This window comes from Euprymna scolopes, chromosome 37, assembly GCF_053919585.1.
Source record: "Euprymna scolopes isolate OS-2025 chromosome 37, ASM5391958v1, whole genome shotgun sequence".
NCBI lineage: Eukaryota > Metazoa > Mollusca > Cephalopoda > Sepiida > Sepiolidae > Euprymna > Euprymna scolopes.
Window position 1 is genome coordinate 77,764,005 of NC_136518.1, and position 15,543 is coordinate 77,779,547.

Here is a 15,543-nt window from a genome sequence, read left to right on the forward strand (position 1 = left end):
GTATTCTCTACTGGGTGTTGATGTGTGTATACATAAATTAACAGTTTATAGTTATCGTTTTCGATTAGAACATCAGGAAAAACATACCTTAAATCTTTTTTCCATGCGTCTCTTCCATGCGTCCTGAAATTAAAAGGTACTTCTCTCCGAAAGTGAAAACGCTCAGGCGGGAATTATATTTTTAGATATAATCATTTATTCTTTACTGAGTTCTTTTCCAGAATTGGCACGCTTTGTATAATATTACATTTTTCTAAGTCACCCCTTCTGACTTCCATTGGGCGTCATCAAAAAAAAAAAAAACAACCCATCTGTCCTTAACGCTTTGCGTATCGAAACTGATCTCCCACGTAACTACATCTCAAAATCTATATTTTTATTACGTCATCACTACACACATAGCCTAAAAAACCTTTGCTTGGGTGTTTTGTCACGTATATTTGCTTATATTATGGTTCCTATTTACAATGCCTCTCCACGGGGCAGAGTTAGACACCAGGGTCGTTTTTTAATGTGGATTAGTTTAAATTCCATCTGTCAAATTAACATCAGGTTAACATTCATGACAACTATTAAATGTAAATTTTTCAACTTAACATAACTTTTCACATCTTTTAAATATTTCTATCTAACAATATACTTTTACAAATCATAATCATCGAAGATTATAATTTCATCATAATAATCGACCATTTTAATAGCTTCCGGTGTTTTCCGGTAGACTAACATAACAATTACTTGTTGTAGAATGCATCATTGCGGTGATCCTTCCAGACTGAGGAAGTACCACCTGCAAATAAGTCCTATCTTGCCTAAAAAAACAAAATAAAATAAAGACAAAAAAGTTGGAAGACAAATGAGGTTTATTCTGCTTAATCTTTGTTCCAAATCACTGATCAGCAGCAGAAGGAGATCGAAAATTATTGTCTAATCATATCTTATTTGAACATTTTAAAATCAATATGTTCACATGTATAGTGTTTCCAATAAACTGCCCAAATCTCTCTCTCTCTCTCTCTCTCTCTCTCTCTCTCTCTCTCTCTCTTTGAGCCATGTTGTAACGTTGTAAACTCAGTCGCAAAAGAACATAAGAACAGGAAACAATTCAAACTGACTTTTTTCTCGTTGTGACATTGATTTTCTCATTCTCCCGCCACACTGACTTCTCGATACGAATGAGGCGTCATTCACGTGATCTCGAGCGTCTTCCACGTCTCTGACATGATCGTCTTCTCTAACGAGCACCTTCTTATAGTCTTCTTATTTACCGGTGACGTCATTTCGGATGCATTTGCATATGTGCATCTGTACTCTGTTACAATGTGACGTCACATTCGTTTCTCTGAATTCCCACAGCTCAATTAAATCTATCCTCGGGTCCAGTTGACCTCGACTGAACGTTCACTTCCTGTTGTTTTCGATTAACCAACTTATACATGGCAAGTGATGGACTGAACTCCAATCTATGGCTCCCTCATTGCCAAACTTATACAAAAAACACTCGACTAGCTACAACCACTAGATACCATTTCCTTTGCTCTCTAACTGTCCCTAAATCTAAACGTAGATTTTATGAACAAAGCTTTTTCCTCAGAACTGCCCGTCTGTGGAACGTTGTTCCGCTGGCCTGCTTCCCGGTTGAATACAACATGGTAGCCTTCAAATCCAATGTAAACAAGTTCTTGTTGAGCCGTTCTCATAAATTCTACCCAACTTACACCATTAACGATGACTACACCTCCACCTTACATTCATTAATCCTTATCCTTGAGTGGCCTTTGGGTCTTGAATAGTGATGACTCTGAAGTAGAAAAAAAATTGCATACCTGAGTCCGCGCTCTGTTACAATATGACGTCATATCTGTTTTTATCAATTCACAATTAACTATTCATTTTCTGTTGTTTTCAATTAAGCAACTTATACACTAGCATGTCTACATACCAAATATTTAACAGTAAGTTATGTGTAAAAATAATGTTAAAAACGATATGAGTAAGTTGCGGGAATCTGTGTTAAATAATGAAGTAATCAACCACTTTAGCAAAAATAACTTCTTCAATGACATGCAATATAGTTTTCGTTCTGCTAGATCTACAGCAGATGTGCTAACAGTTATATCTTATAGGATTAGCAAATGTCTCGGCAAAGGCTTCCTTTCTAGGGCAATTGCTCTTGACATATCAAAGGCCTTTGATAGGTTATGGCATAAAGGTTTACTCCACAAGATCTCTAGCTACTGTATATAGCTGGAAATGTCTTGTCAATTATTAAATCATTTCATTCTGATAGGTTCATAAGAGTAGTGCTTTATGGGCAGAAATCAGAAGCACACATTATTAATGCTGGAGTCCCTCAGGGTTCCATCCTGGCCCAACTCTCTTCCTGATCTACATCAATGATCTCCCAAATCACATCCTAATATCATTTGTAGACATTTATGCTGATGATACTACCATCTATGGCAACACTTCAAAGACCATAAACGACCAAGTTCTCTCTGATTCTCTCTCCTCTGATCTTGAGCACATGGTACAATGAGGAAAGAGGAGGCTGGTTAATTTTAATGCATCTAAAACTAAGCTTCTATGTTTACATCATCTACGCTTTGATCCCCATCTAGCATCAATTGAAATGAATGGCTCTCGTCTTGGGGAGGATCCATGTTTTGACAAACTTCCGAGTCTGACCTTTACTCCTGATCCGAAATGGAACACATGCATCAAATCCGGTGCCACTGCTGAAAAAATGGTAGGATCCTTCTACCACTTCAGTATATATCTCACTGCTGATGCAACTCTCTACTTGTATAAGAGCCAAGTACGTCCAAAGATGGAGTACTTTTTTTACACAGTGATCACCACTTATCAAGGCCCGGAAGCCACTCAGGGATAAGGGTTATTGCAAGTACATTACGTTAGTGTGGAGATTTGATGAAGTGTTTACTTAAGAGGGCGGTTCATTAGGAATTTGTTAACATTGGACTTGAAGACATCCAAGTTGTAGTCTGGTGGGAAGCAGCTGGGCAAGAGCTGTTAGAAATAACTTATCCTGCCTTGACAGAGAGTTCAAAGTAGACTTCATAGCTTAGTACATTTTGAGGCTGCTGGCAATGGTTCTGTTGTCATAACTTGGATCAATAAAGAGCATGAGTTGTACAGCGGCGCATCTCTGATCTCGCTCGTTGAACATTGTCACTTACAGACATGATAGAAGGCTCCTATCGCTCTTGGAATCTGTGCATGACTGGTCAAATAGTAGATGATCCGAAAAAAAAATCGGTTTTCATCAAACGGATATGGAATCATGTCGTCTTTTCTAAGGCGACAATTGTATCGTTCCACTGTATTACGAGGGCTTCGGTTCAATCATTGTCGGAAATAATCGGATGACATTGCGTAGCGTATACAGTGACTGTATACGCAATCATTTCGTTTAAAATGCCTCCCTCCAAAAGTCAACAAATCTAGGAATGTTTTTTTTTTGTTTGTTTTTGTTTTTTGTAGGAGTGGATTTAAGTCTTAAATATATAGACCAATCGATTCTGCACTTCTTTTAAGCCTTTCAGCTGCTTACGCCGTCCAAACACACATGTATGGAATGTCCTCTCGCAACGGGAACATTTCCCCCTGCAATCTTGAGGAGAATGTTAATTTTAGTTAATCAAACAATTTAACCGCCATTCTTCTCTTCTCCTCGTCCAAATCCAGACGACGAAACCGACCCATTCAGAAAAATGTTACTTATTCTGATGATTGCATTTTTCGTGTGCCTGCTCGACTCTTCTCTTCACGTATTGTTTTTTTGTTTTGTTTTTTTCTTTTTTGTTGTTGTTGTTGTTTTTGTTTTTGTTTTTTTAGAGACCTTTTGGTTCGAGGATACTTTTTACTAAAAATAAAATACACCTTTGTTCTAAATTAGAAACAGGCGATTCAAAAGCATAGGGCGATTCAAAAGCATAGGGCGACTCTAAATGCAGGTGAAAACCTAGTCTCGATGTGAAAATGTTCTGATTACCAAACCGGACTTCCTGTTTTAGTTTTAAATAAATCTGTAAAATATATTTAAAAAAAAAAAAAAATGAAAATGCGTTCAAAAGTTTCACATATATACTTTTATGTCAATTTGCTTATTTATTTTAAGCTAAGGCAGGAAATCTGGTTTGGTAATCGGAACATTTTCACATCGAAGTTAGGGTTTCACCTAACACCGGTGTACGATAGCACAGAGTCGCCTATGCTTCTGAATCGCCCAGACAATCAACCTTACTTTTTTCTTCCAGAAACGAGACACATGAGACACGATTCTTTATCAGACGGTTCGTATTTATTTATTTATTTATTTATAACTGCTAGGGATACCCGACATCGCCCGGAGTCCTAACTTCTATAAATTACCTAGGTTGCAAATAATAATAATAATAATAATAATAATAATAATAATAATAATAGATAGATAGATAGATAGATAGATAGATAGATAGAATTACAATTTAATTTACGCAAGTACGAAGAGAGTAAATATGTAGTTTCAATTAGAAAAATAAGCACGAAAAAGAAAATGGACCGACAAACCCTGGATGGGAATTAAAGATGGAAAACTCAGATCAACAAACATGAAAACAAAGAAGTCAAAGCAATGAACAAGATGAAAGCAAATAGAAGAAAACGCTAAAGTAGAAACGTGACTAGCATCTTACTGGAGTAAGATATGGGAAGAGCCACAAGATCACAATAAAAATGGCGAATGACCAAGAGACATGAAAGAAGATCCACAGCAAATAAAAGAAGGAACAGAGAATGAAATCAACAAAGAACCCTTTAAGAAAACCCTACGAAAAATGGAAAACTGGAGAGTACCAGATCACAGCAGAATGCACGCATACTAGTTCCAAAAATTCACGACACTACATGAAAGACTAATGAAAAATCTGGAAAAAAAATGTATCCATTAAGCAAACGTGGCAGAATAGATTACGAAAGGTAGAACTACACTGATACAAAAAGGACAGAAAAGGGAACCGTCCCAAATAACTACAGACCTATAACATGCTTACATATGATGTGGAAAATACTAGCAGCACAATTGAAGGAACTAATTTATCATTCCCTTCATAATCGCGGACTACTTCCCAAGAAACAGAAAAAATGCCAAAAAGGAAAAAGACAATGACCTATTATATATATATATATATATATATATATATATATATATATATATATATATATATATATATATATTTATATATATATATATATATATATATATATATATATATATATATATATATATATAACAGAGAAACGAAGGAAATACGCAGATCTGGCCAGACAGCTGAAAGGGATATGGAAGATGAAGAAAGTCACGATAACATGAATAATAGTAGGAGCATTAGGAACAGTTCCGAAAAACTTTTTAAAAAGAATGGGAGAAATTAGAATCAGAGGAATGGCTAATGGATAACAATAATGAAAACGGCTGAAATATTAAGAAACCCCCTTGAATATGGAGGCTAATATACAAGAGCTTGTAGGACTGATCTGAGTCACCCCTAAAAGCCAAGAAGTAGGATGGAAATAATACCATTCCCTCCCAAAAATAATAGTTTTATAGCCCTTCTCTTTTTCCTTCTCATAAACCAAACACAAACCAAGAACTGCTATCCAGAGTCCCTCATCATATCCCCCCTCTCTCTCTCTCTCTCTCTCTCTCTCTCTCTCTCTTTCTCCTTAACCATTCCCTAGCCAGCATGACAGGCGAGCGTCCAGTACACTCTTAGCCCCCGAACCAACAAGATGTACGTTGCCGGCGAACATTATTAGCAAGAGGTGTACTCACGTTGTGAGATTAACACTCAAGATAAGAACGGTATTTCGAAGAATCCAAATGATACGAATTCTCATGTTTGTGTAATTTTCTAGAAGTGTGTAAATCTATATATTTATTTTCTGTCTTCATTTTTTTTTTTTTTTTTTTGTATTTTACGGGCAACGAATCAACAAAAGAATAAAGCATTAAAGATTGTTTTTATTTTTATTTTTATTTTTATTTTTATTTTCATTTTTATTTTTTATTTTTATTTTTTATTTTTATTTTTATTTTATTTTTTTATTTTTTATTTATTTATTTTGTTACATAATTATAACTACAAAGCGAGGGGAAATATTTATCTGAATTTGAATATTTAAAAATCGTAAAATCAAAGAAAAAAAGAAATCATATACAAATTTTTGTTTTAATGTTTTTTTTTTTCAGTCATTTGTTATTAAGAAAATGTTTATTCATAAAACTTATCTTACAATGATTGTTTTTGTTTTATTGGTTTGAATTTTAATTTTCTTAAAGTTTCGTTAAAATTATCCAATAAATATTCATTGTGTTTTCTTCGTAGCAAAAAAAAAATATTCTTTTCATTTTTCAATTCATTTTTTCATTGAATCATCTTCGTAATAACAGAAATAATATATTTGTAATTGAAAAAAATTGGCCAGCGTTTGCACAAAAAAAAATCACAAAACTTTCGTTTGACACATTTCGTAAATTGCCTGGAAAATTCCGATGATAGCACAGTCCTTATTCCGCATAAGGACCAAAACTTCTGCTGTTACATCACCACTACAGCCATTTTTACAACTAAACGTCACTATCCAATGAAGCGACTATTAACATGCAAGATAGATAGATAGATAGATAGATAGACAGACAGACAGACAGACAGACAGAGGGGGAGAGGGGGGTTACGAACAACTGTGAGGATCAAAGAATATCCTTTCCCCACTCAAAGTGTTACTTTTCATGTTGCGGACCAGGATATAATAATATCCTAACTCGCCATAAGAAAATAATGAAACGAATGGAATTGAAGGAAACAAAGACTCAATTGATCGATAAGATAAACGTCGTTTATTTACTGTTGAAAGAATGAATGTTTTAGACATAACATGTGTTCATATCCGCGCGGGTGTAACCATTGTTCGTCGCGGGACTGGTGTTGTAGAAAGAAAAGGAAATGTGTGTTCATCTCAAGTTCGGGTCACTATCGTTTGTTCGCGCGTGGGAAAAGAAGTGAGTGATGTAGTGGAAATCGGAATGATAGTCCAGCGTGTAGACAAAGAAGAGGACAGAGGGTTGACATCAGTTAAACTGCGCGCCATGTTAGAAGTCAGCTACGCGGTGGTGTTCTCAGGGACAAATAGTAGATAGAGAGAGAAAGAGTGAGAAGTGTACGTACTGTCTGTTAGCTTTTTGTCCCACATAGTAGTGAATGGCGTGAGGTACGCGCGGTCGGTCCGTAGACCGACCGGCTCGAAAGCTGGTCCTAAAAAAAGAAAGAAGCCGCCTACTGCTCTTTTTTATACTTGTTTCCGGTGGTCTTTTGCGCATGTGTGTATTTCCTTTGAAAGCGGAAGTGACGTCGTCCTTGTGTGCGTGTATGTGAGTACATGTGTGTACGTTAGCGTGTGTGTATATACACGTGAATGCGAGTGTATGTACGCGAACGTGAATATATGTACGTGTGTGGATGTGGGCGCGTATGTTTGTGTGCGCGTATGTATGCGACAAGTAATATAGCTTGAAATGTGAATGTGTGTTTTTGTGTGAGACTTGAAAAGGCTCGTACATACTCTTGAGACCCCACTTCACACTCGTTACGTCACAACCATGCATCCCCGTACTACAAGATACAACATTCTTAATACAGTTCTGACTGTTTGAGATGAGGATTGATTTTTCGTATTATCTGGCCTCTTCAGACTACTATTCTTATCTTGAGTATTATTTTCACAACGTTTCAGTTGATATAATGCTGACCTTCTCCAAGGAATGAGAACATGCTATTTCTGTAGGTTAAATAAGGGGATCCATTCAAAATTCTGTGCTAATTCCCAAGTTCAACAAAAAGATTCCAGAGTTCAACAGAAAGATTTCCGAGTTTGACAAGATATACCTGAAGAAGGTCGGAAGTTACATCGACCGAAATATTGTGAAAATAACACTCAAGATGAGAACAGTAGTTCGATGAATCCAAATAATATAAACAGCATTCTTAGTTTATCTTTTTTCTTCTTTTTTTTTCAGACGGACGAAAATGATTTCAGACAATACCGACCTCATCGGACGGTATTTTCCGTGCCTAACCCAGCACTCCCAAGAAACATAAGATCATTGTTCTTGGCGTCAGAAAGATACACAATGGAGTATCCACTTCTCAAAAGATCGCGAATGCCACATTTACGATTGATGTCCCGTAACACAAAGTGGAACCAAGTCTTTCTCATGGGAATCTTTGTATTCCTCTCCGCCTTCCTATTAATCACAATCATCGTCCTTCTTGTGTTCCTCATTCAGTTTAGCGCTGAAAAAGCAATCGACAAAACAGTAAGTAAACATTTTCTCTAGCAATCTATCATTACACTATGAGTTAATCAACGTAGCTAACAGAGAGACCTGGTGTTGCCCGGGATTAGGATTAACAAATGTTCTACATTTCTAATACATCAAACTCGGTGAAGCTGCCTATTTTTTCAATCAAATTCGATTGCTTGGCTACTTTAGTCGGAAACCCACTGCAGTGCACTGGGATGAAGCTCCACATGTTTCCCTGCAGTGACTTAACCCACAATACATTGGAGTCTACATTGCACTGTAGAGAACCTTCTGTTGATTTTATAAAAATATTTTTATAATGCTTTAAATTAAAGTTTAAAATGCAAAAGTCAAGTATCATGGTTCAATTATGTTCTAAACAGAAACATTCATTTCGAACGCGCCTCTGTCTTATCAAAGAACCAACTGTTGGTTTTATATTTCTGCTTATGTTGTGATAAAACTTCTCAAATGTACTTGTAATGTTAGTCTGTATAAAGGTGTTAACTTTGGTCAAAATCGAACTCCTTCTTCTTTAATCGGATTTTTTTCAATTATCAATTTTTTATACTTGTCGGGGGTATTCCAATATAAAACCTATCTAAGAACATTCCCAAATACATCAGGAGTACATTTATGAGAAATTTTTAAATTCGGAGGTTATAGGAAACGAACACACACACACGCACACACACGCACACACATACAAAGTGCCTTTTATATAGTATACACACACATATATATGTCTTTTGATGAATACTCTTCTAGTATATATATATATATATATATATATATGTATACACACACAGACACAGACACACAGACACACATACACACACACACACACACACACACACATATATATATATATATATATATATATATATATATAGAGAGAGAGAGAGAGAGAGAGAGAGAGAGAGAGAGAGAGTGGGACGATACAATTGTCGTCTTAGAAAAGACATGATTCCATTTCTGTTTGATGAAAACCGGTTTTCTTTTTTTTGTCGCAGACCATCTACTAGTTGGCCAGTTGCGTATGAATTCCAAGAGTGATTGAAGACTTCTTTCATGTCTGAAAGTGACACAATGTTCAACAAGCGAGATCAGAGATGCGCCACTGTACAACTCATGCTCTCTACCGATCCAAGTTATGACAACAGGACCATTGCCAGCACCCTCAAAATGTATCGCTGGGTTGCAGCAAATATGAAGAATGCACCCAGGGTGATGAAAACAAAGTTTCCAGCCACGGTTATGGTGTTTAGTGTGGTTTCAAGTGAGGGGTAAATCATGGCACCTCACATCTTCAACCTTTCTATCCACTGTAACAATATATATACCATTCGGTACGGACCCGACCATGGAAGATCAGATAATGAATAAACATGGATTTATAATTTGATCGCCCTTTGGGGCCCGTGGCGCAGTGGATAGAGACGTTTAATCTCTACGATTCCAGGTGAGAATTGTCTGAAAATAGCGGTTTCACTCCTACCCAAAGTCGGCCAGAGGCTTACTTGGTCAAAACGTGGTTAGACGACAACAACTACGGATGTCAGTAATTGCCGAGAATGCAGTTAGGAGATTCGGAGTTCCTATCCCGCCGCGGTTACCACCTGACGAAGGCCAGAGGAATAGTTGGCCGAAACGTCATGAAACAACACCTAAGAAGGATGAGGATAATAGTCCGCAATAAATAAATTAATAAATCTAACTTTTTGTTTAAAATTTCCTCTTTAGAATTCACTATGTGGTATGCCTCAAGTAAGCATAGATTACATCATTTTGGTGCATTTTGTTGTCTAAAGAGTAGCTATTTTGGAATATTTTAAATGATGTAATATTTTAAAGTGTTCAAATGATTATGAAACAGTTGTAACGCATCAGAAAATACACAATATGATGTTCTCATTTTATATTTTGTTGTCTTGAGTTTTGCGAAAATATTATATACTAGCATGGGTCCCTGGCATTACCCGGGTGTTTGGAGGTGTATGCTGAGCAAAACAAACAAAAAAAAACGGTCAATTTTTTTAACTTTGGCCTCTATTATGACCCCTTAACATTTATTGTTTAGGGCTCAAATAAAGTTATTAAGTTAGATCCATGTCCAAGGGATCTATATCTAAAATTTCACGTGTTTAGTTCCAAAATTGTAGAAGGAGTTTGGTAGAGTTCTCAAATGTCAAATCGTTGAACTTTGACCCCTTAATCGCAAAATTTCTTTCCGAAAACCAATCACATCGATTTTCCCAAATCTCAGTACCCTGTATATCAAATTTCGAATCTGTAAGCTTAAAATTGACAGAGTTATTGCGTAGGGAAATGTACACAGACACACAGACACACACACACACACTTTCACTTTTATATATATATATATATATATATATATATATATATATATATATATATATATAGCTTCTATCCTGCCTTGACAGAGTTCAAAACCGGCTTTGAAACCTAGCAGGGGATGGGTGCCCTTTTCTCCTCCCTGCAACCTCTTTCCCACAGAAGAGACGTTGCAAGCCCATTTCTGTTTCATTATTATTTTCATGAAAAGGGCTCGTCTGAGCTTCAATCTCTAGTCCCCTACCGTCACAAACTTTCACAAAAGCACTCATCTAACTACAACCACTGTCAACAATTTTTCCCACTCTCTATCTGGGCCTAAATCTAAATGCAAATTCCATGAACAAAGCTTTTTTTTTCTAGAACTGTCCGCCTAGTGAAACAGTGTTCCACTGGCCTGCTTTCCAGCTAACTACAACATGGTTGTGTTAAAGTCTAATGTAAATAAGTTCTTTTTGAGCTGTCCCCCTAAATAATACCCCTACTGATCATTACGCTGCTGTCTCAGTAACCATCGTACACTCCTTAACCCTTATCCTCGAGTGTTCTTTTGGCTTTGATAAGAGGTTACTCCCTTGTAAAAGAAAAAAAAAAGACTCACATCCATTGTATCATTCTTATAATATTTCTCTTCATGCAACACATATCCTCAACCCTCACTGATCAGGTTTCATATTTCGTAACAAATTAATTATACATACATCGCATCCTTCTCAGATTTTATTTAATAAAACTAACAATTTAAAATGAAATACATTTTTTTTTCAAGGAAGAACGAACAAAAGATCAGAGAATCGGCCATCTTTACCCATCACATACAAGTAAGTCATTTTCATTTCTCAAATATATGTATAAGTGCGCGCGTGTGTGTGTGTATGTGTGTGTATGTGTATGTGTGTATGTGTGTGTGAGTATGTGTGTGTATGTGTGTATGTGTGTGTATGTGTGTGTATGCGTGTGTGTGTATGTGTGTGTATGTGTGGGTATGTGTGTGTATGCGTGTGTGTATGTGTGTATATTGTGTGAGTAAGTGTGTGTATATGTGTGTATGCGTGTGTGTATGTGTGTAGTATGTGTGTGTGTGTGTGTGTGTGTGTGTGTGTGTGTGTGTGTGTGTGTGTGTGTGTGTGTGTGGAGAAAAAAATCAATACGAAAAATATATAAATGTTTATATCTTTTCTGTGTTTATTTCCTACGTGTTGACGTGTACGAATACAAAAAGTCTTTAAAAAAAAACGGAAATGTTTCTTTCAAAAGTACATATTTTCGACCGATCCTTCGGTCTTCTTCAGTGTGAATGATGGAAACATGAGTGCAGGGCAGCAGGGTTAGCAGCAGGAGGGGCACGGGTATAGTCAATGGGGTTATGATCTATCTGAATATGACCCTTCCAATATTTTTAACTTGGAATGGTCAGCAACTTGTGTGGCCTCTATTCAAAACCAAATCTTTCATAAAATATTGAATTGGACACCCCTACTCTCCGCGTACACACTCGCATATGTAAACATACATGCACGTATACTCGCACACTACCACATATGCTTCTACACGTACCCGTACCCACACAGAATACGCACGCACACGTTTGTAGAAGTACGTACATATACACCTTGAAACTGATTACGTACATATACATCTGGAGACTGATAAACAAATGTAGACCAATAGGATAAGTGGAAACTTCTCACCAAAAGCTTGCAATCATAAACTTATTATGGTTCTAGGGCAATCGTAGATTGCTTGCCATTATTATTATAGGTACGGGACGGGGTGAAAGGAAAAGCTGCTTACCTGGATTGTCTACACACACACGCGAGTGCGCGCACATTTATTTATTTTTTCAATAACTTACTGTAGATTCCCGCGTCTTTCATTAATTGATATATACACACATATAATGTTTTTAGAAAATAAACGAAGAATATTCTTCTTCATGTTCATTATTATTTACTTAATTTCTTTCTATTTTTGTTCAAACATATTAAAAGATCAGTGTAAACCTCTTGGATTTCGGGCTCTTTTATGTATAACACTCTTTAATTGCCATTGCTCCCAGGTCCACTCTGACCCGGAATGGTAGTATCTGTTAGGGTCCCAACTATGGGTTAAATAGAAACCGATTTGAAAACAACGAATATATTCTATTAAAAAAATTTTCTTCAAAATCTTTGGATTTGGCATTAAATAACCAGAAAAGGGTTGATATGCCGTAAAACAAAAACAACCAACCAACTAACCCTTTCTTCTCTGTCCATCTGTGTGTCCATATATCTCTCTCTTTCTTCTCTGTCCGTCTGTGTGTCCATATGTCTCTCCCTTTGTTTTTTAAAAAATAATTATTAGATCAGGGTTAAGGTTCAAATGAAGCAGATTTCATTTTTTTCCATCATATTTTTCCCTTTTGGCAATGGTTTCAACCATTTGTTTGATTAAAAATTCGATAATATGCGTAAACGCTTACTTTCTTAAGTGGCCTTATGATTTTGACCAGGACTGTATATATTTATATTTATACCACATAATCACGTTGACACACCGGTTCTCGTCAGATCACAGAAGTTAAGCAATGTTTAGCCTGGCTAGCACCAGATGGGTGACCATTTGGGAATTCTAGGCGCTGTATGTGCTTTCTGCTTCTCTCAGCATTGTTTCCAGTCGTCCTGAACCTCCACTTGCCAATGTCGACTCGAGAGAGGTGTGGTTAAAGATTGCGCAACTCTTGCCACAAAAATTTCACGCACAGACTCCCTTACAGTGGGTATCCATAGTCTGTCAAGATTGAAGGAAGCCTTCATATATATATATATATATATATATATATATATATATATATATATATATATATAAACCAAAACACGGAATAATAAATAATGTTTAAAAATACACATTGTTGATGACCACCCCCTTATTTAAATATACATCTTTCGCATATATATAATGGGTTAAGAAATTCCAATGAGAGAAAGATGTATATTTAAATAAGGGGGTGGTCATCAACAATGTGTATTTTTAAACATTATTTATTATTCCATGTTTTGGTTTTTCATTGAAAATTATGTTTAGATCATTGTAATAATGTTTTTAAATCATTGAAATCGTTTTTAACGCGTTTCAGACGTTCTGTGAAGCGTCCTCTTCAGAAAGTATTTAAAATGTTTAGAATATATTCAAGATGTGTTAAAAAATGTAAAAGAACATTTTCGTAGTTCATTTGAAATGTTTCCGAGAGGTGGAAATATGTGCAAATGATTCTACTTTTCATTCGTATATTCAATTTTTATTACTGGTTCATTGGGCTGGATTGTGGTCACTGATGTCTTATGTTTCTCTCTCTCTCTCTCTCTCTCTCTCTCTCTCTCTCTCTCTCTCTCTCTCTCTCTCTCTCTCTCTCTCTGCTTGTGTTTCTATTTATCTTTCTTTGTTTTTTCTGATTTTTTCCCTTTTTTACTCTTACTTGAGTGGGGATGAGGGGCTCATTGGTACTTGGTCAATTGAGTACATAGGTTAGGATGTGTGCGTGTGGAGGGCGTTTTTTTTATTAGTTTGAAGAGTGCATGTTCTGTTTTATAGTATTATAGAGTTATTTGCTTCCCTAGGAAGGTAACTGTGATCCAAGGTCGTTACTAATGTGTGTGTGGTAGGAGGGGGGAACTAGCTCCTCTGAAATAAGGGTAGGGGTGTTTTGATTCAATTTTGATATTTATTTTTTGGATTCTTAGATTTTAGTATTGTGATTTTTCGTTTCAGTCTTAGACTGTTCGAGTATTCTTAATATTATGTTTGTTTAGATAAAGAGGTGTCTTTATAAATATACGTAGGGTTTTTTTTAATGTTTCTATTTATTTGTCTCCCCGTGTGGGTATGGCCAGACTCAGGATCAGTTCTTAGTATGGGGAAGATCTCGTTCCCCAGAGGAGAGTGGCCACTTGGAGGGGTATAGGTATTTGAGGAGAGATGATAGAAGGGATGATAGTTATCTCAGTCATGAAGGATTTCTCCTCCACTGACTGAGGGGGGAGGGCGAGGTGTTGGAACAGATATTACACTATGGTTCTAGGTGTTTCCTAGTGTTGTTGGTTTCGAGGTTAACTAGGGTTGGTATTGTTCAATGTGTTGTATTAGAGACAGGGGTCTTATGTCTGTGTGTGGCTGTATGCGTGTGTGTGTTTTAATGTGTCGGTTCTGATTTATGTGTGGGTGTGTATATGTATATGTATATGTACGTGCATGCGAGTGTGCCTTGCATTTCATGTTTTTGTGTGTTGATATTAGGCTCTGTTTAGTTCGGGAGTAAATCTTGTTATGAAATGTTTTTCCTGTGTAAGTAAATAAAAATAATTGTCTGCTTGGAAGATTGGCATTATTTTGAAGCTATTTCCACTGCATGTGTGTACGTGTTTTGTTATCTGTTATCTGCAATTTTGTTGTTGCTCTTATGTAAGGCCACTCTATTGCTGAAATCTTTGGTGGCGCCTATGTAGGATTTGTTGCATGCTGTGCATCTTAGTGCATATACTACATTTCTGGAGGTGCAATTTAGATCTTTTTTTATTTCGAATGTTTGTATTGGGTTTTTGAATGTGTATGTGTTTCCTTCTATTATTATGTTACATACTCCACATCGCGGTTTATTGCATTTTGTTACCCCTTTTGTAGCGTGTGTGGAACAAGTTTTGAGGAAGTTAGGATGTGTTTTAGGTTTTTGGGTTGGCGTTTACTTTTTATTATTTTTTTGTTTTAAGTATGTTGTTTGGTTTGTCGTTCTGTTTGAGGAGGATAAGGTTTTTTGTCATCTGTGTACATAGTTCTGGGTTGTTTGT

General features: G+C 36.3%; 1 protein-coding gene across 2 annotated transcripts in view; it reads left to right on the forward strand.

Annotated features, from left to right (window-relative positions):
* The window catches only part of LOC145261230 (uncharacterized), an 84,618-nt gene that overhangs the window by 52,246 nt on the left and 16,829 nt on the right, over positions 1-15,543 (forward strand). For both annotated transcript variants that reach the window (XM_080119599.1, XM_080119600.1), the window contains exons 2-3: positions 8,078-8,377; positions 11,490-11,541. In XM_080119599.1, coding sequence (XP_079975725.1) covers positions 8,078-8,377; positions 11,490-11,541 — 352 coding nt within the window. The remainder of the gene's footprint in view (positions 1-8,077; positions 8,378-11,489; positions 11,542-15,543) is intronic.